The sequence below is a fragment of the Melozone crissalis genome, unplaced genomic scaffold (genome assembly GCF_028551555.1).
Source record: "Melozone crissalis strain CALT ecotype California unplaced genomic scaffold, PUWL_Pcris_2 ptg000034l_1, whole genome shotgun sequence".
NCBI lineage: Eukaryota > Metazoa > Chordata > Aves > Passeriformes > Passerellidae > Melozone > Melozone crissalis.
Genome location: NW_026535812.1, coordinates 17,629,128 through 17,655,275, shown reverse-complemented (window position 1 = coordinate 17,655,275; position 26,148 = coordinate 17,629,128). Strand labels below are relative to the sequence as shown.

The 26,148-nt window shown below is 62.3% G+C and overlaps 2 protein-coding genes and 2 non-coding genes across 12 annotated transcripts; all 4 read right to left on the bottom strand.

Moving 5' to 3' along the window:
* Positions 1–107: 107 nt before the first annotated feature.
* On the bottom strand, positions 108–5,858 carry FAM131A (family with sequence similarity 131 member A). The gene is given in 7 exon segments (XM_054282457.1): positions 108–2,086; positions 2,426–2,554; positions 2,765–2,947; positions 3,209–3,302; positions 4,079–4,203; positions 5,758–5,801; positions 5,803–5,858. Coding segments are annotated over 7 exon segments (1,077 nt in total). The 3' UTR covers positions 108–1,640.
* Positions 5,859–7,490: 1,632 nt separating this feature from the next.
* On the bottom strand, positions 7,491–25,814 carry EIF4G1 (eukaryotic translation initiation factor 4 gamma 1). Of its 9 annotated transcripts, none has more exons than XM_054282596.1 (35): positions 25,732–25,814; positions 24,616–24,676; positions 23,236–23,344; positions 23,053–23,139; positions 22,721–22,753; positions 22,118–22,138; positions 21,422–21,595; positions 20,959–21,058; positions 19,136–19,248; positions 17,984–18,076; positions 17,837–17,903; positions 16,583–17,464; positions 15,540–15,628; positions 15,151–15,337; positions 14,654–14,787; positions 14,263–14,400; positions 13,898–14,071; positions 13,621–13,818; positions 13,213–13,359; positions 12,883–13,119; positions 12,698–12,802; positions 12,134–12,287; positions 11,929–12,026; positions 11,723–11,825; positions 11,501–11,603; positions 10,646–10,902; positions 10,438–10,553; positions 10,111–10,283; positions 9,852–9,977; positions 9,687–9,768; positions 9,372–9,470; positions 9,123–9,257; positions 8,953–9,034; positions 8,737–8,877; positions 7,491–8,621 (listed from the first exon to the last, which is right to left on the bottom strand). In XM_054282596.1, the coding sequence occupies exons 3-35, from the start codon at positions 23,308–23,310 to the stop codon at positions 8,440–8,442; spliced, it is 4,905 nt and encodes a 1,634-aa protein (XP_054138571.1). In that variant the 5' UTR covers positions 23,311–23,344; positions 24,616–24,676; positions 25,732–25,814; the 3' UTR covers positions 7,491–8,439. The 9 variants fall into 9 exon arrangements, with proteins under 9 accessions (XP_054138571.1, XP_054138573.1, XP_054138574.1 ...); XM_054282598.1 differs by having other exon boundaries at positions 11,501–11,591; XM_054282599.1 differs by having other exon boundaries at positions 14,263–14,382.
* On the bottom strand, positions 14,146–14,220 carry LOC128941328 (small nucleolar RNA SNORD66). Its single transcript, XR_008483514.1, has one exon. It is a non-coding gene; the product is annotated as a small nucleolar RNA SNORD66 (small nucleolar RNA).
* On the bottom strand, positions 15,419–15,495 carry LOC128941327 (small nucleolar RNA SNORD66). The gene has a single exon (XR_008483513.1). It is a non-coding gene; the product is annotated as a small nucleolar RNA SNORD66 (small nucleolar RNA).
* Positions 25,815–26,148: the final 334 nt, after the last annotated feature.

Sequence of the window (26,148 nt, the reverse complement as noted above, 5' to 3'; positions counted from 1 at the left end):
TCCCTGTCACCCCCCCGATTCCCGGGGCTGCATCCCTGCCACCGCTGCCTGCCACCCCCCCAATCCCCGGGCACGAGGTGCCCCCCACCTGCAAGAAGAGGCGCCCGCCCGGTGCAGCGCTCGCACAAGTGACTTTATTCAAGACCTGGCAGGATGGAGGAGGGGGTGCCGCGGTGTGGGCACCCCACGGACACTCCACAGGTGCCCACTGGGGCTCAGGCAGCTGGCACAGACATGCACTCACGTGCACATGCCCACTCGCTGCCAGGTGTGCACATGCACACACACACAGAGCAAAGCCCCCCGCCATCCACAGGCACCCCCAGCCCCACGGGGAGCACCCACTGCCCCTGGGGTGAGTGGTAGCTGATGGTGTGGGGCCTGCTGGCCCCTGCAGCCCCTCGGTGATGCAGGGCAGGGGGCCAGCCCCACAGAGGGCACCCCATGGCAGGGAGGGAGAACAGGAGCTGTGCCTGGCAGGGGTCGGTGGGGTGCTGGGGGATGCAGGGGGCAGAGGTGCAGTGGGTGCTGGGGACATCCCGGGCTGTGGGGACAGGGAGCAGTGACCGGGCTGGGTGAGGAGCAGCATGCAGGGGGAGAGAGAGTGGCCCCACGAGAACACGTGCCATGCGGGAAGGGGCGCGCAAGCGTTGGCAAAAACTGGCATTCCTCCCCCAAACGACATGCCTGGAACCCCTCACGTGGGCTTGGGGGGTCCTCGAGTGGGGGTGCCACCCCCAGCCAGGACGGGGGGGACTGGTCGCCCTTCATGTAGGCACTTGGTTCCCTGCTAGGGGTGAGTGACTTGCCGACAGGGACATCAGCCCCACGTCCTACCCCCTCTCTGCCCCCTGTATTCCTCACAGCAGCCGTGGGGACGCCTGGCTGGGCTGACCCCCTGCTGCAGGGCTGGACTGGGACTGCTCTAATGGTGGCCCAAAGCCCCCAGCCTGGGGGCCTGCACCCTCCTGGCCCCGCAGTCTGACTCTGTCAGCCCCATGCAGTTACAAAAGTATAGAAAGTCCCAGCACCGCAGCACATCCACAGCCCCCCAGCACCCCTGGCACCCCCAGAGCACCCCTCCAGCAGCTCCATGCTCCAAGGCAGCAGTTCACAGTTTTAAACTCGGTCCAATAGAAGTTGGCCAGGGAGAGAGGAGAAAAGCCCTTCCCACAGCAAAACCCCCACCACCACCCTGGCTTGGGGTGGTAGAGGCACCACAGGATGATTGGAGATTTTCAGCCATGCCATTGTGGGGGAGGGAACTGTGCCCAAAAGGGTGCCCAGGGTCGTTTGGGGGGAGAACATGCGAACAACCAGCCCCACTTATTTAGTCTTGTCAGTTTTTGGGGGCACATCTGGGCATCAGGGCAGAGGACAGACCCCTCCAAGCCCTTCCCTGCGCCCCTTCCCTGCTCTCATGCAAAAATCCAGGAGGGCAACGATGTGGCCAAGCAGGGCCGGGGCACAGTGGGGGCACACTGGCTGGGGGGCTGCAGCGGCCCCCGGACCCCTCCTGCAGCTGGGTAGCGAGGGGGAGCAGCGGCAGGGCCCGTCCCTCACCCAGCGTGGGGTCTGGCCAGAGGGCTTCAGCAGGGGACCTGGACCCCACCAGGAGAGGCAGGGCACCCCAGAGGGCATCAGGGCTCTTCGGCCTCCTCCTCCTCCTCCAGCGATGCCACCCCGGAGGAGGCGACGTCAGAGATTTTCCGGCGGAGCGGGAAGTCCTTGCTCAGCACCACCTCGTCCTCCGTGGGCGAGAGACAGGCTTCGGCGTAGGACACGGAGTAGAGGGAGTCCTGGCACCGGAGCCGTGCCAGGCCCCGCAAGGCACTTTGGCTGGCTGGGGGCGGCAGCTTGGGCAGCAGCAGGTCCTCTCCCCCCAGGGAGCCCAGCAGTTTGGCAGTGAGTTCGGAGGGGGACACCATCTCCAGGCTGCAGAGGCTGGAGCAGAGAGTCTCGGGGGAGAGGGTGTGCGAGGAGTCGCTCTCGGGCTCGCAGGAGCCGTGCCGCACGCCCAGCTGGCACAGGTGGCCCTGCAGCAGGTCTCGCAGCAGCGCGCTGGCGGGCATCGTGCCTGGCAGCTCTGTGGGAAAGCAGCACGTCTGGGTCAGTCCACAGCTGAGGGCACCGGGGATGGCAGCTGCCCCCTGCCCTGTGCACCACAGGCTGGGAGGAGTCCCGTGCTTGCTTTGCCCACAAATTGTTGCATGCGTGGCACTGGCAATCATAAAGGAACAGCAAAACACTCTCTGGCAGCACGGAGGTGTTGCATTTAAGGGATTCCCCATCCCTGGTTCAGGCACTGCCCTCTGTGGGAGTGACCAGCTGGGGAATGTGCCAGGCAGTGGGCATTCCATTCCTTTGTCCCTCAGTGGTGGGACACCCACCCCACCACTCCCAGCCCACTCCCCACAGCACTTACCGGTGGGCTGGGAGCTCTCTGTGGAGGGCATGAAGTCCTCATCGTAGGACTCATCGTTGGAGTCGTCCCCATCCACTGAGGACCAGGCTCGCAGCTTGGCCTCAGCAATGGCAAACTGCTCTGCCACACCTGGCACGGGACAGGCACGGGTCAAACACACACAGGGAGGTGCTCCCAAAAACCCATTGCCCTGGCACCTCTATGCCCAGTGTCATGGCATGGGTGTGGATGGATGGATGGATGGATGGATGGATGGATGGATGGATGGATGGGGACAGCCCACCCCACCACCCTGGGCTGCAGTGGGAGCAGCCCACCAGCCGTGCCCATGGCTCCTACCAGCAGCAAACCGCGCCTCCTGCTCGCCCTCGCTCAGGTGGCAGTAGGAGCTGAAGGCGCTCTCCAGGGCGGAAGGTGACTCCACTGGCTTACACCAGCCCTTCCACTCGATGAGGTGGGCAACACGGCCCTGTGCCATGGCCGTTGGCTTTGTCACGTGCTCCTTCACCACCTGCGAGATGCCTATGGGATGTGCCCCAACATCAGCATGCCCTGGGGCAACCCAAGTCCCCACTACAGAGCCCATAACCCCAGGACCCAGCACTCCCCACCTCCAGTCCATGGGACCTGGCGCCCCCATGTCCTCCTCTTGAGTGCCACCAGTAACTCCCTGATTCCCCCCAAAACTCCAGACAGGGGATACCCAGGGACCCCCCAAGAGGCCCAGAGCCCTCAGCTCAGGAGAGCCCCCTTTCCCAGCTGAGCCCCTGGGTGAGCAGTTACCGTGCAGCGAGGAGCGGGCCAGGGCAGCGATCTCCTGGATGGTCAGCGCGCGCCGTGACTTGGGCAGCATCTCGACAGTGTCCTCAACATTGACCTGCCAGAGTGGGCAGCGGGGTCACAGCCCTGGCACCATTTCCCTTCTGGGAGCCCCACACTGCAGGAGAGGGCTTGGCCCTGCTTGGTGCCCAGCCCGGGGGGCCTGGGGTGTTCGGGCACACACACATTACAGGCACGCGTGTGTGCAGGGGTGGTCACAGCAGGACGCACTCCCACAATGTCAGCACACGCTGGCACTGTGTACGCACCTGCATGTGCCTGCTCAGGTAACCACATGTGCCCACACACACTGGCAGCCACTCAAACACAAACTGACCACAAACACACATCTGCACACTCACACCTGAACTCCACTGTACACACACATGCACCTGCACGCTTGTGTGCTCTCACACGTGTCTGTGCCCTGTGCTGGGTGGTGTCACACACAGTCTGTGCCCGCCCCAGCTTGTGCCCACACACGTGCATGTGCAAGGCCACCACGGCCCAGCTCCCCAGCACCCACCGCCTGGCAGCACACACCGTGCCAGGACATCCTGTTGTATGTGCCCATTCCCATCCCGGCCATGCCAGGCCCTGAGCCCATGGCCACGGGGGAAGCGATGTGGGATTTGGAGGCGCGCAACAAATTGCATTGCCATGGCAACGAGGCACCGTGGACTGATTTCTCCCAGGATACAGCCCGGCTCATGGCTGACGTCAGAGCAGCCCCGAGCCACCGCGAGCTGGCAGGGCCACGGCCAGGATGGGTGCCCCACCACGGGACACGGGCACACGGCCACCTCAGCCGGGCACGGCCGGGCTCGGGGGTACCTGGAGGAAGTCCTGGCTGTCGAAGGAGGCCTGGCGCACCAGCCGGGGCAGCGGGCGGGCAACGCTCAGGGGTGACAGTGCCTTCACCTCCTTCCACTCCACACACAGCGTTGTGTCCACGGCCACTGCAGGAAGAGCCGAGGCCAACCTCAGCACCTCCATTCCCGCAGCAGCCCTCTCAGTCCCCCACCCGCTGACCCTGTGGTGGCAGCTTCTTGTCCAGTCTGAGACCAGACACAACTCGTTGCTGCAGCACTGGTGACTCACGCCCGGGCACCTCTTCCGCCTGTGTCAGCGGTAACGCGCGTCCCCAGCCTGGCACTGGGGACCAGGCACCTGTCCCAGCTTGGCAGCTGCTCTGGCAGGGGTGGGGGCAGCTGGACCGGGCTGGACTGGGCCAGGTGCTGGGTGTGTGTAGGAAGGCAGCACTGGGCCAAACTTGCTGGGGGCTGCTGCTCCTCCACTATCTCCATAATCCCCCTCTCCAATTCCCTGCTGGATCAGGAAGGGAAGGAGCAAGAAAGGATAGGGTCAATAAAAGCACCTGCACCCATCTTTTGCCACAACAGCTTGACCTCCCAGCACTGGCACCTCAAACGGATGGGTGCCTACACCCTCAGGCACTGACGCCCAAGAACTGGGGGCTCCTGACAGTGCAGTTGCCATGAAAGGCCAGTCCCAAAGGGGGAAAGACGGGATATCTCTCAAGAGCCTCATTTCCCCTGCACTAAGATGGGCCTGGCTGACATAAACCAGCTGTGAAGTGGGATACAGGGGAGCTAAAAGTGCTGCCTCCCACCTACATCTGAGGGTACACCCTGGCTTCCTTGGGAAATTGCAGAGAGGATCGCCCCCACTCCCAGCTGTGGGCAGGGGCACCCTGTGGTGACATCCTAGCAACAACACCCCCAGGGCCCCTCCGGCATGTCTGCAACACTCTGAGCGCTGTCCTAGCCCCCGTGAACCCAGCCTCCAGAACTCCCTCTGATCACAGCCTCCATCGCTCCTGCAGCACCCCCAGGACATCTGCAGCACCCCCGCTGCACCCCACACACTGCAGCAAACCCCAGCCTCCAACACCCCCCTGAACGACTCTGTCTCTCTCATAGCCACCCCACAACCTCTCAGGACTCTAACCAGCACCCCAGTCCCACACCCCTTTCCCAGTCCCCTTGCACCCTCACCCCAACCCCCAGCTCCCCCAGAGCTGCAGTCCAATTGCCCCAGTCTCTACACATCCACACCCCCCAGATCTCCCTGCCCTCCCTGGGCCCCCCAGCTGCCCCAGAGTAGCACCCCCAGCTCCCAAACCCCCACCCATCTATAGCCCCCATCATCCTTGACGTACCAAAGTCCCCCAGAGCCCTCAGGCTCTCTGCATACACAACACACTTAGATACCCCAATTCTCTCTCACCTCCATAATTCCCTGTACCCTACATCCCTCACAGCCTGCCAGTCCCCGTACACCACTGCCCCATCCCCTGGGTCCTCCTCAGCTCCCTGCTCTCCCCCTTGCCATATCCTTCAGCTCCCTTAGCCCCCCACTACCCTAGGGTATCACCCCCAGCCCCTCGCCGTGCCCAGCACCCCGCACCCCCGAGTCCCCCTAACACCCTCCGTGCCCTGGGACCCCCATTCCCTCCGGTCCGCGCTCCCACCGCGGCGCCGCTCACCCACCGATGGTGGTTTTGGAGCCGATGCAGCCCATGCTCCCGGGGGGGCCCCGGTGCGGGCACTACCGCCGGCTCCGCGCCGCCCACATCGCCCCCCGGCCGCATGGGCGGCCCCGGACAGCGCCCGCGCCCCGCCGGAGCCGCTGCCGAGCCGGGCCGGGCCGCGGAACCCGAGCCCCGAGCGGTACCGGAGCCCCGAGCGGTGCCTGCGCCGGGCCGGGAGCTGCACGTCCAGAGACGTCACTGCTGGGGGAGGAAGAGGAGGGAGAGGGGGAGGCGGGAAGAAGAGGAGGAGGAAAAGGAGGAGAAATGTGCGGGAGGAAGGCTGAGAAAGAGAAGGCGGAGGGGGATAAGGGATGAGGGAGAGGGAGGAAGGGGAGAACGGGGGAGAGGGAGGCCGGGAGGAAGAGGAGGAAGGGGAGATGAGGAGAGAGGTGAAGGGGGGATGAAGGCAGCCGGGGAGGATGAAGGAAGAGGGGGGCTGAAGGAAGAGGAAGAGGGGGATGGAGGAAGAGGAGGGGGCGCGGAGAGGAGGAGGATGGACGGAGGAAGAGGAGGGGGCTGAGGAGGAGGGGAAGAAGGCCGGCCACCGCGGAGAGCGCCGTGCCAGCACCGCGGACAGCGCCGCCTCTGCCGGCCCCGGCCCCGTACAGCCCCGGGGGACAAGGGCTGGGACCCTGCAGGAACAGGGCACCCCTCAGCCCGACCTGCCTGCCCCGAGGGCCTGGTGGAGCACACAGCCTCCCACCCCATGGAGCTGGGCTGGGACAGGTGGGGGCAGCCTTTGGAACATCGCGTCTGACAGCAACGGCCCCTGCAGGAGAGCCAGGCCAGCGCCGATGGCAGGCTGATGGTCAACAGTGTTCACTCTGAAACCTACTGACGGCAATTAACGCTGTGGTACCTCGGCCCTGGCACAGGAGGGCACTGCTGCGGTACCACCCTCTGTCCCTTGGCAAGCAGGTTACCCAAACAGCTCCAAGGGCCTCCCTCCCTCCTTACTCACTCTCCCAGTCAGGGGGAGTTCCTGCCCAGTCCCCATCCCGAGGCCTTTCCCTGCCAAATGCTTCCCAGCATTAGTGATGCCAGGGCTGCAGCTCAGACAGATCAGCCTCTAATCTGGGGAACAGCCTCCGGTTAATTATTCTGTACCCTCTGGGCCATGGCCAGGGTGACTCAGCAAGAGGCAGCCCAAGGCAGCAAAGACCAGCCTCCAGTCCCAAGGGGGACCAGCCTCTGTCCCCAGCAGGGATACCCCACAGGGGAACCCCAGCAGGGGCCAGCTGTGCCCCATCTCCACTCCAACTGCAAGACAAGGCCAAGGAGGGGTTGTTAGAAAAATGCCCTCCCACACTGGAAGGTGCAGGGGGCACCTGGCACACCTCCCATCTCCTGCCCCAAGCAGACCACACAGGTTCTGCCACTTATGCCAGTGGGAAAAGGGACATTTGGGGACATCAGGGCTCTGCTCCACAGCCAGGGCACTGGCAGGGCTGTCTCCTCCACCTCCAGAGACACTGTGCTGGGCAGTGCCAGCAAGGGGAGTCCAGGGGGCCTGGCTCCAGGCACATCCAACCCCCTTGCCACCCTTCCAACCCTGGAGCAGGGAGTACCTACCTGCCTTGCAGTGACAGGGGAGGTTGGTCCGTGCCCATGTTCAAGGCTGGCACCCCCACACCAGCCCAGGTACAAGGGACATGGAGGAGGGGGGGGGCGGCAACAGCGGCACACGGGGCATTATTTAGCAATGTTCTTTTATTTCCAGTTTTAAGGTGAAAAGATGCCTTTAAATCTTCAATTAAATACTCCATAAAGAAAAAAAAAAAAAAAAGGCAAAAAAAAAAAATTATTTACAAATTCACGTGACCAGTAATTGAATCCTTGTTTTAATAATTACACATGCGGCTCGTCACATCCGGCGCTCTATAAATACAGGGGACGCGGATGAGGGGGCCGCCCTGTCGCTTGCCCAATTGTGGCCTTAAACGTTTGGGAGGAGGATGGGGGCTTTTGGGGTCGTGGAGGGGACTCAGCCTGGCCCAGAGAGAAGGGGCCACCCCCCCTCCTCCCCGGCACCCTCCCCAGGTGTCAGAGCAGGAGCTGGGGGGGGAATGATTTATATTTAAAATTTAAAAACCATAGAGGGGAGGGGGTCCAGGCAGTGATGGAGGAATAGAGAGAGGACAGGGGAGGGGGAGAAATCACGCTCCTGTCCCCAAACCAAATTTAATAAGTTTATATATATATAATCTCTCTATATTCATCAAGAGGCGGGAAGGAGAAAGAGGAGGAGGGAGAGGAGGGGAGAGATATGTCCCCATCCCATCCCCCCCTCTCCATGACATGAATCCAGGGGTGCTCTGCCCCACTCCCAGAAACCTGGTGTGCCTGCACTGGGAGGGGGGCGAGGAGGGTCCCCAAGGGGACCCATGGCAGCCACCGCCTCAGTCAGCATCTGTTTATTATCATCATGACAAACTCGTACAGGCCTTACAAACAGAACCAGGACAGAGGAAGAGAGAGGAGAACTGAAAAAAAGAGAGGGGGGCTGCAAGGGGAACAGCAAGTCCCTCAGCCCTGGCATCAGCAAGTCCATGGGGGCCAGGGGTGGGAAGGGATGGAATCACTCCCCAGGGTGCCCCGCTCTCTCTCCCCCCTTCCTCCTCCTCCTCCTCCTCACAGCTGTTCAGTTGTTGTCCGACTCATCCTCAGCTTCCCGGAGCCAGGTGAAAAAGGCTGTCACCGATTTGAGAGCCACCCCTTTGCCCTGCTGCTCGGCCGGGTCCTTGCTGGACTCCCACTTGTAGAAAGCCTCCTCCTTGATGACATCCTCATCGTAGAGGGCATCAAAGAACATCCGCAGCAGGTCTGGGGTGGGGGGACAAAGGGGAACCTCTGCTATTCTCCAGCCATCGGCCACTCTGCTGGGGTGGGGACACATTTGCCACCCTCTCCTTGCCCCACCCACACCCACGATACTCACTGGGAGGCTGGTCCAACTTCACCACCAAGGCTTGCAGGGCATAGAGCGCCTGGAGCTCCTTCTGCTCATCCCGCAGGTACTTCTGGAGCAGCTTGGCCTGGTTGCGGATGACCATGGCGTCCACGCGGTACGGGTTCTCAACTGCAGGGGACAGGGTGTGAGAGGGGCACTGCAAGGCAGGGGCACCCCCCGCTCCCACCTCACCCTGGTACTCACAGACAATGGCCAAGTGGCACACAGACGTCATCAGGGCCCTGATAAACGTGTTGGACGAGACCTGCTGCTCGCTCAGGTTGGCCTAGAGGGGGGAGGGTAAAGTACTGTGAGCTGGAGAGGGAGCCAAGAGGAAGCCTCCAGACACTCAGGCATTGTGTCCCCACCCTCACCTCAATCCAGTCATATATTCTTTGGTTGTTCGGGTTCTCCTTCAGCAGTTTGTCCATTTGCTTGCACAGCTCCTCTGAGGTCAGCTCCTTGCGGCTTGGCATGTCTGAGCTGTCCCCCATTGTGTACTCCAATTTCTGGGGAAGCAGGCAGAGAGAGCTGTTGAAGGCAGCACAGGGGAGTGCCACTCTCACGCTGCCCAAGATCTGCCCACGGCCCACGCCTGCCCCTTGCTGCCACCAAGCCCCCACCTGCTCTGTGACAAATTTGTTGACATCCTGGTCCTCAGGCAGGAATTCCTTCCAACTCAGGCCCCCATCCCGCCACAGCTTTCCTGCAGTCTTCTGGCCCTGTGGGACAGACAGTTGGCATCAGCACGGCATGCCCTCCATCTCCAGGGAGGAAGATACTGTGGTTTGGCCATGCCAGCCACATGGCCCAGACACTGAGAGGGATGCCCCTCACCATCCTCTCTTGTGGCAGGGGAGTTCAATCTCCACCTGGGCCCCAGGCAGAATGCCAGTCCTTGAGACTGCAGCCAGCAGCCACAAGCCCCATGCACTTACCATGCCCTTGCACAACAAGCCCAGCACCTCGACCAGCAGCGTGGTGGCCTTCCCAATGGGCACCAGGGGCTTTGTGATCTCCCTGTGGAGCACAAGAGACCTGGGTGAGCTACCTGCTCCAAGGAGGACTCCTGTGCCAGGCCTGCTGAGGAGTACAGCCCTCACCTGAACAGTTCCTCCATGGGGATGCCTTCTTCTTGCAGGATGGGTGTGATGAGCTCAGCCAGGTACAGCCAGATGTGTGGGATGTCAATCTCCATGTCCTCTGCAATCTCCAAGATCTCCCGCAGCCTGAAGAGCAGAGGGAGCTGTTGGGATCCAGCAGTCCCCATACCCTTGGCTAGGAGGGACTTCAGGATGTTTCAGTGTGAAGTCCTACTCAAAGCAGGGCCAAATTCAAAGCCAGGCTGCCCTAGCCCCTCACCCTTTGTAGTACTGCTCCTTGGAGAGCGTGCCTGCCTTCACCAGCTGGCAGAGCAGGGCTCCCATGTGCTCACGGGAGATGGTGCTCCTCTCCAGCGTGGACTCGATGCCATTTTGCACAAAGATGTAGAGCGAGGAGGGGCTGCCCAGCTCCTGCACACACTGCAGGGCCTCCTGCAGGGAAAAGGGGGGTCAGTACTGCCCTATAGCCAGCTCTGGCTCCCCCCTTCCTCTTCCAGGCACCACCAGAACCCTGCCCAACAGTGCTACCACACAGGGACAGGAGCATTTGGCATGTCAGAGGAACATGGCCACCCTCTTCTCTCACCTTCATGTCATTGATGTGCAGGTATTCCTCTATGATCGCCTTGGATTTCTTCTCCAGTTCCTCTTCCGACAGCGCGGGCTTGGTAGATGTTACAGGAGGTGTTGGCTCTTGTTTAACTGCAGGAGAAGAGCAGGGATCAGGCATCACCAGGGACAGGCAGAGCTGCAGGAGCAGCCAGAGCCTGGGGTATCAGCGCTCCCCAGCTCACCGGTCTCTCGGCTCCGGTCCCGTTCCTCCGTCATGCTCGCAGCCTTGCGCACGGCCTCAGGGCCGCCCTGCTTCTCCCGTTCTCGGCTCCTATCCTCTGTCTCTTTGCTGAAGCTCCTCTTGGTGAGGGCAGATCTGTTCCTGTCTACTCTCTCTCCCCGATCAAGACGCTCTAGACGGTCGCTGCCCTTCTCTGAACGTGACTCCCGCTCCCCTCTGTCCCCAGCTTTCTCTGACCTGTCACGGCTGGAGCTGCTCCTGGGCGAGAGAAAGACACAGTGTGAAGAACCCATCACCATCCTCCCTGACCCCAGACTGCAGAGCTCTGTAAAGTAAAGCTGTGCCACTCCAATCCCCACCTCTCTTTCAGCACTTGACCATTCTTGGGGGAAAACTTATTCCCTATTTCTCTCCTGTCCCAACTCACACCCTTTCCTTTTACTCTGCTCCTTGGCATGGTTGAGCACTGCCTGCCTTTGTCCTACCCACACCTTCCTTCTGATGCAGACTGTGGCAAAGCCTCCCTTTGTTTTCCTCTTCTCCCACACAAATCCAAACTCCAGCTCTCTTTGGGGACCTCACACTCCCACCCATTAATGTCTATCCAAGGACCCTCAGGCCAGACTGAGCACGCAGGGGTGGTCACCCAAGTGCTGAACAGTAGGGAGGACACCCAGGGTGAGGTCAACCTTCCTTGCCACAAGGATTAACCACTCTGAGCTCTCTCAAGGACCCATTTTGCCACAGGGGCAATTGATACTGTAACTTGCCTATACACCGATCAACCACAAGACTGAATCAGGGGCTCTCCCTCAACCCCACACACCCATCCACCAAGGCAGGGCTGGCCCCTCACCTCTGCACCACACGGCGGGACTCTGGGCTCTCGGCAGGCATTGACTGCTGGAGCGCTGAGAAGCGGTTCAAGGTGCTCGTGGCAGGTCGCCCTGAATCAGATGCTGGGCGTGAAAAGAGGGAAGTCTCAGAGTTCGGCAACTCCCTAGTAGAGGAACTGCCAGGGGAAAGATCACCCCTCCCACTGTGTCCCACAGCACCCAGCCAGTCCCACACTGCCTACCTGAATCTGCGGGCTTCGCGCCAGACCCTCCGCTGCTGCCTTTGCCCCAGCTCAGCCGCCCACCCGGTGCAAAGAGCTGGTTATTGGAGTCAATGGATCCAGGCTGCAGGTGGAGAGAGAGGGAGACAGTCAGGCCTGATCCCCCACCAAGGCATGACCCAGGCCAGGCAGCCAGCTCGGCTGCCCCACCGCATGCCCAGCCTCACCTTGGTGATCTTTGTTAACCGGCTGGTGTCAATGGGCCGGTTGCCCTTGCTGATGGGCACCGTGTTCCAGCCATCATCTGCAACCAGGCTACTGCGTCCTGAGCACAAGAGGGACAGTCATAAGGTGCAGACCAGCCTTGAGCAGAGTCCAGCAGGAGCAACCCACTCCTAGCAAACTCAAGTGCCCCCAAGCCCAGACGCTCACCACCAGAGGATGGCCCAGGGGGTCCTCTCCTCTTGTCCTTTGACATGAGCTGCTGCACTTTGATGTGTTCTCGATGCTCCTCCATCTCTGCTTCCTTGTGGATCTGATCAATGGTTTTGGGGCCCTGGTCTCCCCGCCGCGGCACCCAGCTATTCTGCAGAGGGCAGGGAAGGAGGGAAGAGGGAACTGAGATGGCTGAAAGATGGAGGGAAAGGGATTCCCCCTTCCCAGCCACCCCACTCTCAAAGTCTCAGGTTGGTCTCCGGCCTGGGCCATCACCACTCTCCATGTGTTGTGGCAGCTTTTGGCACAAAAAGGCTCAGGTTCCAGAGCCCCCCTGCATTAAACAGCCGCCAATTACTGTGTGCCCACTACCACTACCATGATAACCAAGAGCAGGGGCTAGCATGGTGTCTCTGGGGCTGGCCACAGCTCACATACCCACCTCTCTCATAGAGGGGACACATGGAGTGCTGGCACTCAGAGGACATAAGCCAGCAGCTCCAAGGGACCAAGCAGCAGATGGAGGACAGTCCCCAGGCAACTGCATTCCATCAACCTTACCCGTCTTAGGTCAATCACATCCTGCAGCATGAAACGGATTCGGGATGATGTCTTTTTCTCTTTGATGATCTTCTCCATCTGATTGAAGTACTGGTCCATCCTGGGCTATAGAGGGACAGAGCCACGGTCACATCCCTTCTAAAGGCAAGGGAAGAGCAAGCAAGGTAGGGCAGGGCAAGGAGTACCTTGGCTTTCTCGAAGTCCAAGTCCTTGCCAATAGTCGTAAGCAGGCGGCAAAGGCACTCAAGAGACTCTTCATCGTGGTTTTTGAGCAGCTTCACCACGCAGTCATGCATAATGGCCTCTGTCAACATCTTCAGTTTGAAGAGCTCTCCAATGAACTTGATGTTGCCCAGGGATCGTCGGCGGGCCTTGTCCCGCGCCTCCTCCAGCTCATCCTTCATACGCGCCTTCTCCTCGGGCTGCACAAAAAGCACAACAGGCCAGTTCAGGGCACAGAGCCAAGCCAAGGACACCCATGCCAGCCCTCAGAGCAGACTCCCACCACAACTCACAGCACTGGCATCATCCATCTCCTTCTGCCGCTTCTCAAAGATCTCATCATCATCCTTGTCCTTCTCAAACTCCTTCTGGCAGCGGTTGAGCAGCAGCTTGCGGAAGTTCACAGTCACTGTGGGCTTGTCTGTTGTGGGCACTTTAAGCTGCAGGGAGAGGTATAACCCAGAGAAAGAGCATGAGTTGTGTCTCCCCCAAAAGCTGGGCAAATAAGGTGGCATTACTCAAATCAGGGAAAAGCCACCCTACAACACAGTGATGCCCTGCTGAGACTCTGAACACGGTCCTCCATCCACACACCCCAGTTTCCCCACTCCACATGAAAGGACCTGCACGCTACTAAGCTCAGCTGAGATGGCCAAAAAAACCTTGCCTGCTCAACAGGAGACCACCCAGCTTCTGCTCACCCCCATAAGGCAACGGCACATGTTAGCATAGGCAACAGAGAAGTTTGGCTCCGAGATGGCCTTCTCGAAGACGAGGTCGATGACACCCTTGAGCCGCTCCTCCGTGTCGATGGACAACTCCATCACCTGCTTCATCAGTTGCTGGAACATCTGGGGTGTCAGCTTGTTGAGGATGCTGCGGACACGGCGGAGCAGTTCCTGCAAGGGCAACAGGGTCAGCAAGAGCTGGGCACCTTCCCCCCAGGCCCTCCAACTGCCTGCCCACCCCAGCTCCCACCTGTGTCTTGATATTCTCAGGATCCTCCTCCTCGGAAGCACGTTTGCTGCTGGGTTTCCAGGCCTTCTCGGCCTTGTTCAGCTTGACATCCTCATTGAGGGACACAGTAGCAATGATTTTGCGGGGCTCCTTCCTCTGACTCGGCTGGGAGCGGCGGGGACCCAAGCCTGAGGGCTGACACACGGAGAAGAAACTCAGCTCTCTGCTCTGGGACCACGTGAGCTGGCTCCCAGAAGTCTCCAGTCCACCTACTCAGATCCTCAACTCCATCATGGACATCAGTGGCCCAGACACAACGGCTCGAAAGCTTGATCATCACAGAGAGGCAGAGCAGGACGGCAGGAATGAAGTGAGGAGATACTCACCAGGCCCCGGTTGCCCATGACAGGCCGGCCAAGGTTGGCGAAGGAGGGGGTGAAGTCAGGGCTGCAGTTCATGCTATTGATGCGGATGGGGTCGATTGGCCGCAGTGGGGTCTTGTTGGCCTGCGAAGGTACACACGGCTGAGGATGCCCGGGGGCAGAGGAGCGGGATGGATCCATCCCCCAGCCTCAGCGCCGGGACAAGGAACTGGAAAAAAGGCCCCAGAGGTGCCCCCACACCCACCAAACCCAGGCTCAAGGGTCACTGCAGATGCAACAACAGGACCCTGAGCAAAAAAGTAAGTCCCTGCCCCACCTTCCCAAGGCACAAAGAGGAGCCAGATCCCCACCTAACCACCACCCACAATTCCCCGATTTCCAGGGCCGCACCGACCTTGTCCAGCACCACATCTGTGATCTGGGGCAGCCCCTCAGGTTTCTGCATGCTGGCAAAGATGAACTGGAAGCCCAGCAGGAACTCCCGGTCATATCGCTTCTTCTCCTCAGGGTTCAATGGCTTCCATTGCTCTGCAGTGAGGGGCAAGGGGAACACTGATGTGGTCTGTCCCATATTCTCCACCCTGAGCTGTGGTGGGTCTGGGTCCACACAGGGACAAGCAAGGTGAGATATAGACAACCACAGAACTGTCCCAGGCTAGTACACCATGAGCAAAACCATGCATGCTTAAAAGCCTGATTCCACCAGGTCCCTGCCTCCTGCCTAGACCCTTATGCTGGGAACTCTGTTCCCCATCCCATGCCAAGCTTGGGGACAAGATGGGAGGAGAATGTAAAATTTAGGACACAGGGACCATGCCACCCACACCTTCCCTACTGCTGGGTCCAGAGGTGGTGGCTGCCAGCAGAGGACTGTGCCCAGGCACAGCTTACCTTCCTTGTAGCCATACTTCTGGCCAGCAGCCTTGCCCTTCTCCGGGGCCAACTTGTCTTCCTTCTCCTCCCACGTCTCTTCAGACTCCTCCTGTGGACGGGCAGGAGCCACATCCTCTGCTTCACTAGCAGGGGCAGACACAGGGGGCTTGTTCTCCGCCTCCGAGGCACTATCACCAGTCTGAGACTGCAGCAGAGGGGACAGGGACAGCAGTCACCCACACGAGCCTGTTCCTGTCCCCTTCACCCCACTCCTCAGTGTCCACCCCACCTCAGATCCTCATTACCATCACAGAGCATCAGTGGCCCAGACACGATGGCACAAAGCAGAGTTCATCACAGGAGGAGATGGGACACAGGGTGATCCCCAGACACCCCAGGACACTCACCTCTTTAAAGGCATCCAGCAAATCACCTACTGCCTCCTTCTTGTTCAGCTCCTTCATCCTTCGTTTCTTCTTTGGCACCGACATGGCGACTGGGAGGAGAGGCAGGAAGGTGAAAGACAGGAACCCTCCCAGTCCCCAGCACCCTGACAATAGCTATGGGGTCACCAGCAAGGCCCCGGTAACAGCAGGTGAGCTTCAAGATGCAGCCACAAGGATGTCGTCCTGCCACCCCATAACAGCCCCCATCCCCAAACACACCCTGATTTTCCATGTGCCTCATCAAAGCCTCCCATCCACATCACTGCCCTAGTGTGGGCTCCCCATCCTGTCAGAGGATCCCTGCAGACACTGCTCTACAGGCAGCCCTTACAGGGACACTCCCATACAAATCTCTGTTCCCATACACACTCCCCTCCCTGGCACCCCTATACACCAGCCCATACACGTGCTCCTCAGAAATTTATCTGCCCTGAGGTTGCCCTCCTAGAGCACCCCTGTATCCCTGCCCAAGGCACTCCATAAAACACATCCTGTGAGCCCATCTTCCCCATCACCCCTATGTAACCCCAACACTCCTGTGCAGGATGCTTAAAGAAATAACGAGAAACCCTAACACATCCCCAGGGCACCTCACTTTCCTCAATCACCCCTTGTGTACTTGCATACCCCTACACACCATGCCCTACATCTTCCCTGCTAACCCGCCACCTCCCAGTGTCCTCAACAACTGGGGACAATCCTCAGATACAACCCTGATACATCACCCTACACCTCTGCATAAAACGTCATATAAAACACACTTCCATTCCCTGTGACATCCCCCACACACAGCCCTCTATGCCCACCCCATACATCACTGCATAGATGTACTCCCCAGACACCTCCCTGATCCCACCATCCACCTTGTCCCCTTCAGCATCCCGTACCTACACATCCTGTATCCCTGACCACATCTCCAACACCCTCCCTGTACCTCATGCCATGCGATGCCCCCCACCACCCAACACCCACCCTGGGGCACCCTGCAGCCCAGCATTCCCAACCTTGCGCGGTCGCCTCCGAGATCTGCGAAGGGGCAGGGGCTGGGCTCAAGCTTCGCTCCTGGGTCTCACCAGGGCCTTCGCCCTCTTCCTCCTCCTCCTCTGCAGGTGGGGAGGCAGGGGTGCCAGGCTGGGCTGGCTCCTCAGGCTCTGAGATGGGACTGACATCTGACTCGGGCTGCTCCTCACTCGGCTCCGCTTTGCTGGTGCCTTCCACACCATTGGGTAGGGGCAGCTCTTCAGGCTGGGCAACTGGGGAGTCCAGGGTGGGCACAGGCACCGGCTCAGAGACCGGCACTGGCTGGCACACGGGCGCCTCAGGGACCGTCTCAGGCGTCTCCTCCAAAACCCCATTGGCCTCAGCAGTGGTCTCGGGGCAGGGCTCTTCCCGGGGCGGAGGGGGGCTGGGGGAGGCGGGTTTGGCAGGCGCTTCAGGGGCCTGTGGTACAACGGGCGGTGGCGACGGCGCAGCCGGCACCGGGGGCACGGCTGGCATCGAGGGAACAACGGGCACCGGCGGCACCTCGGGGGGCACAGGCTCCTGCAGGGTGGGCTCCGGGAGGGAAATAGCAACCTCCCCCTCCTCTTCCTCCTCCTCCCCCGCAGCCACCGTGTCCATGTTGGGCGCGGGCACAAGGGGCAGCTCCGCAGCCCCTGGCACTGTAGTGATGGCGCTTAACGTCTTTTGCGGGTCAGGTGGCGCCTCGCCCTGCTCCGCTTTCGTGTCCGTGTCCACAGGAGGCTCCATTGGCACCAGCGTCACGGGCGAGAGCACCACGGGCTCCACCTCGGGGATCAGGGGAGGGGGAGGAGACGGGGATGCCGATTTGCTGGGCTCCAGGGAGACGGGCTTGCTCACCACCAGCGCAGGCTTCGGGCGGTCATCTGCAAGGTGGATGACATTAATGGATGACTCTCTGATTCCCTACTCATCCCACGTTCCTCCCCAAATCCCTCTATCTTCAGGAGACACAGGGACAGATGTGCCAAGTCACATCACAAATGGAGGATGGGGACAACAGGGGTCCTCCAGTGCCCAGAGGACAGCTGAGATGAGTAAACAGCCCCCATAAACTTTTCTGGATCCAACAAGGGGACGCAGGTTCCCAGGTATGCAGGGATGGCCTCTTACTCCACAAGAGTCAAGAGAACCAAGGAACAGTGGGGCTGGCATTTCACATCCCGCAATGCCAACACCAGGGGAATCTTGCTGCAGCCATGCCAGCTGGCACAGCCAGCCCTGGCAAGGGCACTTACCGGGCCGGACAATAACTGCTACATGGGGGGTCTCTCCATTGGCCTGGGGCTCCAAACCGCTTCCAGCCTGAGGGGGCAAAGAGGGAGTTGAACAGGGCCATGTGCACTTCCTGCTGCCGCAGCTGCGAAGTCAGAGGGTCCACTTACCTGTGGAGGAGTGGGGGTGGATGAGGTCCTTGCTCCAGACATAATTTCTTCTGTAATGTCTTTGCCACCTTGGTTGGGGTCTCGTATTCGGATCTGTCCAAGAATCAGAGCAGAGTGAGGAAGCTGTTGGCAGACTGCAGGACACAACATATGGGCCACCCCCTTTCCATGAGCCCAACACCCCAGAGGACACCCTTCGCCAAAGGGAAAAGGAAAGTTCATTCACTGCAGTGCCTGTCCTGGCCATGCAGTTTGGGGAACAGTGGGTGCCTCATCCCCTCACCAGAGGGCACAGTGTCCCGCAGACACTCTCCTGTTCCAGTGCCTTTGCAAGTCATTGCAACACAGCTGGAGCCAGCAGGTCCCCAGGCCAGTGCCCATCTCCCAAAGTGAGGGGACCCCAATACATCACTGTGCTGGCACAGGGGCTACAAGAACCCCCTCATTTAGGGACAATACAGAGGACTAACCTCCGCACACAGAAACCACAGTGAGCACTGTGTCACGCCAGGCACACCCTATATGCCCAGAGCCTCACGTGCCCCATGTCATGGGTGCAGCACGAGCTACAGGGCACCCAGCTGTGGGGTGACTGGAGGGGTACACGTGGGTCTGGCTGGGACTACAGTGCAGGGGATAGTGCAGCCAGGAATCTTGTTCTCTCTACCTTCTGAACACGACCTACTCCCAGAACACCAAGTGCAGAGCTCAACCCATCTCTGATGAGAAAATGCCAGCATCCCACCTCCCAGTGGCACCCCCTGCCTCTCAGCACAGGGCCATGGCGGCAGCCACCGGCTCCCCGCTATAAATAGGCCCCATGCGAGGCCTCTGAGCACCGGCATCTCCGGGAGCAGACAGCAGTTGGCAGCCGCGGCACCCCCGCCCTCCCGGGAGCTGTGACTCAGCACAACGCTGCCCGCCGGGACGACCAAGGTCGCCAGCACCCACCGTGCACCCCAGTTCCCTTGCTAAGCCCTCCAGCCTGTGGGGACACAGCCCTGTGCCAACCCTTTTCTCTGGCATGCTGCACCACGTCCCATCCCACACACCACCAGCGCCCGGGGCTGACACCATCCCCCTCCTCCACACGAGCACACCCTCTCGCACACGAGCACCCCCATCCACGCCTGGAGGCAGATGGCTCCTTACCGTCTTGCGCTCTCGTTTTGGGGGGATCGGTGGTTGCTGGCTCACAATGACCTGGGCAGTGGGGACCCCCGCTGAGAACTGCTGCACCCCCTGCGCCGGGTAGTACGCGCCCGCTGAAGGAGAGGAGAGAGCGTCAGAGCAGCCAAGCCAGATCCTCCAAGCCTGTCCTGAAGACTCCCTGATCTCCCAAACACAGGGGTCTGTCAGGAGCCCGGAGAGCCCTCGCTGCTCTGCTGCAAACCCCCATCGCATCCGGCCTGGATTGTCCCAACCCGCCTGACAGGCCTGACGGAATTCCTTCCCTGTGAAGCAGAGAGCGTCCCCGCGCCACCCCCACGCCCAGCCAGGCCCCGCAGGCATCCACCGTGCCCACCAGCTCCACACCAGAGAGCCCTGCCTGGACACTCGGCCATGTCAGGTACTCCTGGCTCTGCCGGTGGCCGCCTTCCTGCCTGCGCCCTTATCTCCCCAGGGCCAGCACCAGCCCGAGGGCGGCACCAGGCAGCCTCCATTCACACCCAGGCTGAGGGGCTCAGGCTCCCCGTGCAGCCCGAGTCCCTGGAGAGCCCAGCCCAGAGGAAGGAGCTGTGCTGAGGGACAGAGGCAGAGCTGGACCCCATCCAGGGCTGGCACAGCCCTGAAGAAGTGCTCCACTCCTCCCAGGGCATCCGTGAGCATCACCCCAGAGCAGTGCCAGAGGGATACGGGTGTGCTGGGACAGGCACAACTGGGTCCTGGCCCCCTCTGGCTCCAGCACCTCCCCTGCTGCACTGACCCTGAAAGTCAACCAAGGTGCTCTGGTGACTGCCTCATCTCTGAGTCAGGGACCCTCCCTGTGCTTGGGGGGACTCACAGGGACGCTGAACGGGCCTCACACGTCAGGATGGGCTGGGCATGGGGAGGAGGAAGGAGACCCTGAGCTGCCTAGCCCTGAGGACCAGACAGGAGACCCAATTTGATTCATTTGTCAAGGGTCACCCTACCAGTCCTGTGGGCAAGAGGCAAGTGCTGCCAGCTTCCTCAGGAAGAGCCACAGCAGCCCCAAAGCAGAGGCTGGGGGTACACCCATCCTAGAACCTCACAGAGATACCCAGAGCACGGCCCAGGGCTGTGCTCAGTGCACAAAGGTGCAGCAGTGTCCTGGCCCAAGCACAGGAGACAGCCACAGCCAGGAGCCACCTCCCTCCTCTGAGGGGCTGGCTGGGCCCTGAGACAAGAGGGAGGGAGGCCGGGCACGTACCTGGCTCAGGAGAAGCCCATCTCTGCCCCGGTTATGCTTTGCTGCTGTGCCAGGGCCAGGCCGGAGGCCTCGGCTCACATTTCTGTGTCTGCTGGGCCTCCCGGGGCCAACCAAGCCTAAATATAGTCACAGCCCGGGTGGCCACACGCAGCAGGGGGAAGGAGGAGGGGCTGCTCACATCGCACTCCCCAAGCACCAGGAGGGGGCAGGCACGGAGCACCCCGGCTAGGGAGCAGGAGCTGAGGGGGGTCAGCAAGCACTGAACTGCTCACCACCTTGACAGCAAGTGAGGGGGAGCAGGGGATAAAGTCTGCCCCAGGCCTCCGCCAGCAGAGTTAAATATTAAACAGCCCCAATTTGGAAAAGGACAGGGGTGAGTGGACTGGTACAAATGGACCAGTGGGACATGATGTGCTGCTGGGAAACAAGGAACTGTCCCCCAAAACTACAACGGGGTCACAGAGTCAGTCCCAGTCAGCTGTGTTCAGCTCAGAGGGACACACAGAGGCCAGGGGAATAAAAAAGCAGGGATGTGCTGGGACTGAAAGAGCACTGGGGAGCAGAGCAACCCCTCTGTCTGTACCGTAAGTCCCGAACTCTGTGGGGCTGGCTCCAGGATAAAAACTAGGGGCGCCAGGTTGGACCGGGTACTGTTGGGTCGGGACAACGTACGTGGAGCGACCCTGCAAGACGAAAGAAAATAAGTCAGTTATGTCCCCTGCAGAGCATGGACATACCCCCAAAACACTCATGTGACCCCAAACCTGACTGTGAACTAGTTGTACACCAGGGCAGTGAGCAGGACACAGGTAGAGCAGACACGAGGTGGCTCAGAGAACTGCTGGGGAGGGGACCAGTACTGCCTGCCGCGTCTCTACAGAGTCAGCAGCACCCTGCTCAAATCAGTGGGTGCTCGGAGTCTCAGGACCCCCTCCACCCTGCCAGAACAGACCTGGGCTCCAAGCCCAGGCAATACCTCCCGCCGGTGCCCATCCCAACCCACCCCCCCCCCCCATCCCCCACAGAGCCCAAAGCATTGCCCTCACCTGTCCGGGAATGTAATAGGCTCCTTGGGAAGGTGTGTAGGATATCTGGGAGGGTATCATCATCACCTGGGAAGCAGCTGGATACACATGGGCAGGAGGGCCGGGCCGAGCCGTCGTGTTACTCTGCACGCGGGACGCACTGGCAGGAGGCTGTGCCCTGTTCTGGTAGAAATGCTTGGGGAGAGATGAGGCACAGCGTCAGCAGCAGCTCCAGCACTTTCGTCTGCCACCACCGCACTCGGGGGGAGACACCGGCCCCCCCCCACGCTGCCGGCACGCAGCACCGCCTCGGCAGCCTGCAAGGCCACCCCCCGCCCCGGCACCATCCTGTCCCCACGCACCTGCGGGGCCGCCTGGGTCCACCCGACCCAGCTCATGCCCGGCGCGGCCCCGGCCCAGCCCTCCCGGGGCCGGCAGCTCCAGCGCCCGGGGCCGGCCACGGCCGCACGCAGCCCGGCGGCGGCGGGTCCCGGCGTGCTCTGCACCGGCTCGCGGGGGATGCTGGGACCTGTAGTCCCGCCATGCCGGAGCCGGACAACATGCGGAGCTCCGCATTCCCACCCCGGCTATGCCGCTCATCCCGACCCAGCTTGTCTGCCGGGCAAAAGCATCCCCGGGAGCAGCAGCTCCAGCCCCGCAACGAGTGGACAAGGAAGGGTCCGCGCACGCACCCCCGGGGCAAGGAGAAAGCGTTACCTGAAGAGACCTGAATCCTCCCTGTTAGCAAGCGCACGCATACAGAGGGAAAGGGGGAAAGAGAGAGACAGGAGTTACTGGCACTGGGACAGGGATAGCAGAGGAAAGGACAAGAAGTCAGGGAGACCTGTGCTCTGTGCCCACATCCCAAATATACTGAGATCCCTTCTAGGGACCTTCCAAGGGGCAGGGATGGGTCTGATGAGCTCCCAGACAGCACAGCCAAGGATGTCACCAGATCTGTCCCCAACAGCTCCTCCACACAAGAGGGCTGATGGAACCCAGAGCCTTGCACGCCACTGCAGGGCCTTTGGAGACCAAGCAAAGCAGGGAAGAAGAGGGAGATGAGGAAGGGCACAGGCAGAAGCAACAGCCTGGGCTGGAGTTAGCACAGGCACAGCCACATGCTGCAGGCTTCATGCAAGGAGGGAATTGGGGAGACACTGCAGAGAAACCTACCCAAAGTTGAGCAGGCATCCCACACTTTCCCCAGAGTCCAGGGTCCCCACATGCTCCCCAGCCCCTTCATGCCCAAGGTGGGTGTTTCTGTGCAGTGTCAGGGAAGGGTGTTCAGCATGCAGGGCAGGGGAAGCGGGTTAGTACCTGCTGGTGAATAGCCCGAGGCCCTGCTGGAAACTGAGAGAGGAGGAAAGGGAGGTTTGGGGCAGGGGAGGAAGGAGAGAAGAGCAGTCACTCTGTGGGCATCCTCATTGGAGGCGCCTGCCCACCCACCCCAGGGCCAGGAGGTCCTCAGATGGCAGTCATGGTCCAGACCATGGGCTCATTCCCCCTTCAAAGGCACACACCAGGCTCGAGGGGCACCACGTTGCTCCTAACACCCCTGGGTTCCGTGGCAGTGTGGGCTACTCGGCCAGGAAGCAGAAAGCTGCTGGATATCCCTTACCACCCTCTGCAGCTCTGGACAAAATCCTTACCTGGCGCGGCTGAGAAGGCGTATTCATTTGTGAGGTCGGTGCCGGGTTAAAAACCACAGGTGCCGTCTGACCAGGTGGGAACGTTGGCTGGAAGAAGGCAGGGAGGGAAAAGATGATACCACTGCCCTTGGCACCAACTGAGGTGGCAAAGCTGGGTCCCCCAGCCCTGCAGGGGACAGTTACCTGCGGCAGTCCGGGAGAAGGGGCAGGGTGCGGGGCAGTCGGGGCTCCTCCTGTGGGCTGTGGAGCTTTGTTCATTTCATGGGGTTGTGCATAAGGATCCCCTCGCTATCTGCGGGAACAGGGACAGTGGGCATAAGCTGGAGATGGCAACACCCTAGGCATCTGTCTCCTGTCCATGTCAGCACTAAAATCTGCAAATCTCCAGCCCCACAGCCTACCACTGTAAAGCCAGGCATCAGCCATTCCCCACAGACAGCATCCCACCAAGGCACGGACCCCCAGGCACCTCCTCCTGCCCCACTGGGCCATGGGGAAGATGGGGTAGGTACTGCCAAGTCACCCAGCCTGGGCAGGTCCTCACACCCTTCTGAGCAGACCCCTCATCATGCCCCAAACCCAGCCATGCCCACCAGCAGGACAGACCCACCCAAGGTGACCCCACAAAACCTGTCTGGGCCCTACACAAAACTGGGCACCAGCGCCCATGATCTGCCACCAACACCTAGGCCACCACTAACTCCGGGGGGCTGGGTGGGCCGGCGGCACCCCGGCGTCAGCCGTGCCCAGCTCCACCCCGGCTGACCTACTAAGCGCTTCCCCCGGCCGGCCAAACCTGTTCCTGCCGGTGGCACCGGGTCCCCGGCGCACACCACAAACGCCTACCAGGGAAGGCAGGGAGCAGCTCCCTCGTCCCCCCACGCCCCCGACACTCCTGCCCACTGCCCTGCCCACGGGAGTCTGCAGCCCCCCGGCACCGCCAGCACCCAGGCAGCCCGGACACCTGTCCCAGGAAGGACTTGGCAGCCAGTGCCGCTCTCCCCGCCCCAGTGCAAAGGCCGCCGGGGCAGGGAGGAGAGGCAGTACCCCGCACACTGCCGGGGGTCCCCTGCACGCCGCGGCACCCAGTGAGCCCGCTGCCGGCCAGACACCCAAGGGAGCGGCCCTGGTGCCTCCTGTAATCTGACGCCGGGACGCGTCAGCACTGCCGGCCCCCAGCCCCGCTGCGGGCACTGCCAGACACGTCCCACCAACACTGGGAAATGGGGCACCCCAATCCCATCATGGCTGTGCCTCGGTATGGGGGTGCCACCCCATCCCAGGGATCCCCCGAGCCACAACACAGCGGAGATGGGCCCTGCCAGTGTTTCAGGAGGTGGCAGGGGCTGGGTTGCACCCCCAGTGCTCTCCCCGGGCCCCTTCTCACCGGCGACCCAAGCACCCGGCACGGACAGCCCGTACCTGAGCCAGCTTAGCTAGGCCTTGAGAACAATCAACCCTAAACAGAGGGGGAGGATTGTCTCACAGGGGACAGGGACACCCGGGGACAGCCAGACCGGGTCTCCTCCACCAAACACAACCGGGAGCGAGCAGGATACTCACCCCCCCGCGGGAAAAACCTGGGCCGGCTGAGCGGGCCTGCAGAGACCGTTCATCCGACTGACTAGGAGAGAGAGAAAGAGAGATCAGGCCGGGCCCCGCGGGGGGAGCCCGGCCTGGCCCCGGCTTCGCACTGGCCCGGGTAGCCCAGCAGGGCCGGGGAATGCGGGTTCCGTCCCCGAGGGGACAACGGGGCCCCGCGCGGCTGTTTGTAATCGGAGTCGCGGCCGCCTCTCCTGCGCCGGGAGCGGCCGGGCCGCGGCCTGTGCTGGGCCCGCCGACGGGGCGGGGGGTCCCGGCCCGGGGGAGGACTCCGGGAAGGCCCAGCTCGGTCCGAGTGAGGGGCCGGGGGACGGGAGCCGCAGTTCGGGGAGGCAGGAACGCACGGGGGATTGGGGAACAAGACAAGAATCACCGGCGGCGGAGCTGGGACAGGCCGCGGCCGTGGCCCGAGAGCGGCCGGCCCCGCCAGGCCCAAGCGCGGCCTCGCCCCCAGGCCGAGGCGGCGGCCAAACCGGCGGCTGCGGCCGACTCCGTCCCGGGGCGGCGGCACCACCATCACGGCGGCGGGAGGGCGCGGTGCGGTGCCCGGTGCGGCATCCGGCGGCCCCGCTCCCCCCCGCGGCGGCGGCGGCCTCTGCCAAGGACACGTGTCACTGCCGGCCGCAACCGCGGCCCCGCGGGCACCGGCGACGGCACGAGAGGCCGGTCGCGGCGGGGCGGGGGCGGCATTGCTCGCAACACATGCGGCGGCGGCGCCGGGCCTAGGCGGGCGCGGCGCCGGGAGCACGTGTGCAGCGGCGGCAGCGGCGGCGGGGCGCACCGGCCGGCACGTGGGCGCGGACGGACGCGGCCGCCGCGGGATCACCGGGACGTGGGGACCATCGGGACGAGCGGGGGGCCCGGCGCAGCAGAGGAGCGAAGCACGGGACAGGGCGTGGGAAGGGGGGTGGCGGCGGCGGGGCGGCACCCACGTGGTGGCGGCGGCGGCGGCGCGACAAGGCCCGGCGAAGCGAAGCCCGGGGAAGGGGGAGGAATAGGACGGCACGCGCGGCCCCGGTACCGGCGCCCCCCCACCCCCCCCGCGGGGCGCGCGCCCGCCCCGCCCCCGCCCGTTACCTTCAGTCTCCTTCAGCGCGCGCGGCCCGACGCAGCCGCAGCGCAGCGCAGCACGACCATTTCCGGAGCCGCGCCGCGCGCAGGGGGCGGGGCCGCGGGGCCGCGCGCCCGCCGCCGCCGCGGGGGAGGGGCGCACGGGGGCGGGGCAGCCACGCCCGGAGCCGCACCGGGCCCCGCCCCTGCCCGCACGTTGCACCGCCGCCGCGCCCGCCCCGCCGCCGCGGTCACGTGACGGGGCGGGGCGAGGCCCGGAGGGGGCCGGGGGCCGCACGGCTACGCCCCATCCCCGCGGCCACGCCCGCCGTGCCGTCCCGTCCCGCCGCCGCGCGCCCCGTGCAGGGTCACGAGGGGAGTGGGCGCACCCGGCGCCGGTCGGGACGCACGCTCACCCGGGGCCTGACACCACCCGCGTCCCAC

Bases quoted from the DNA above. Each gene is read 5' to 3' on its own strand.
- EIF4G1 (XM_054282596.1), bottom strand. From the start codon at position 23,310: ATGAACAAAGCTCCACAGCCCACAGGAGGAGCCCCGACTGCCCCGCAC. The intron at 18,077-19,135 runs GTAAGGAGCCAT...ATTCTTGGACAG, and splicing joins CAAAACGAGAGCGCAAGACG to ATCCGAATACGAGACCCCAA. The intron at 12,027-12,133 runs GTGAGCGTCTGG...TCTTGTGCTCAG, and splicing joins CCCTGGGCCATCCTCTGGTG to GACGCAGTAGCCTGGTTGCA.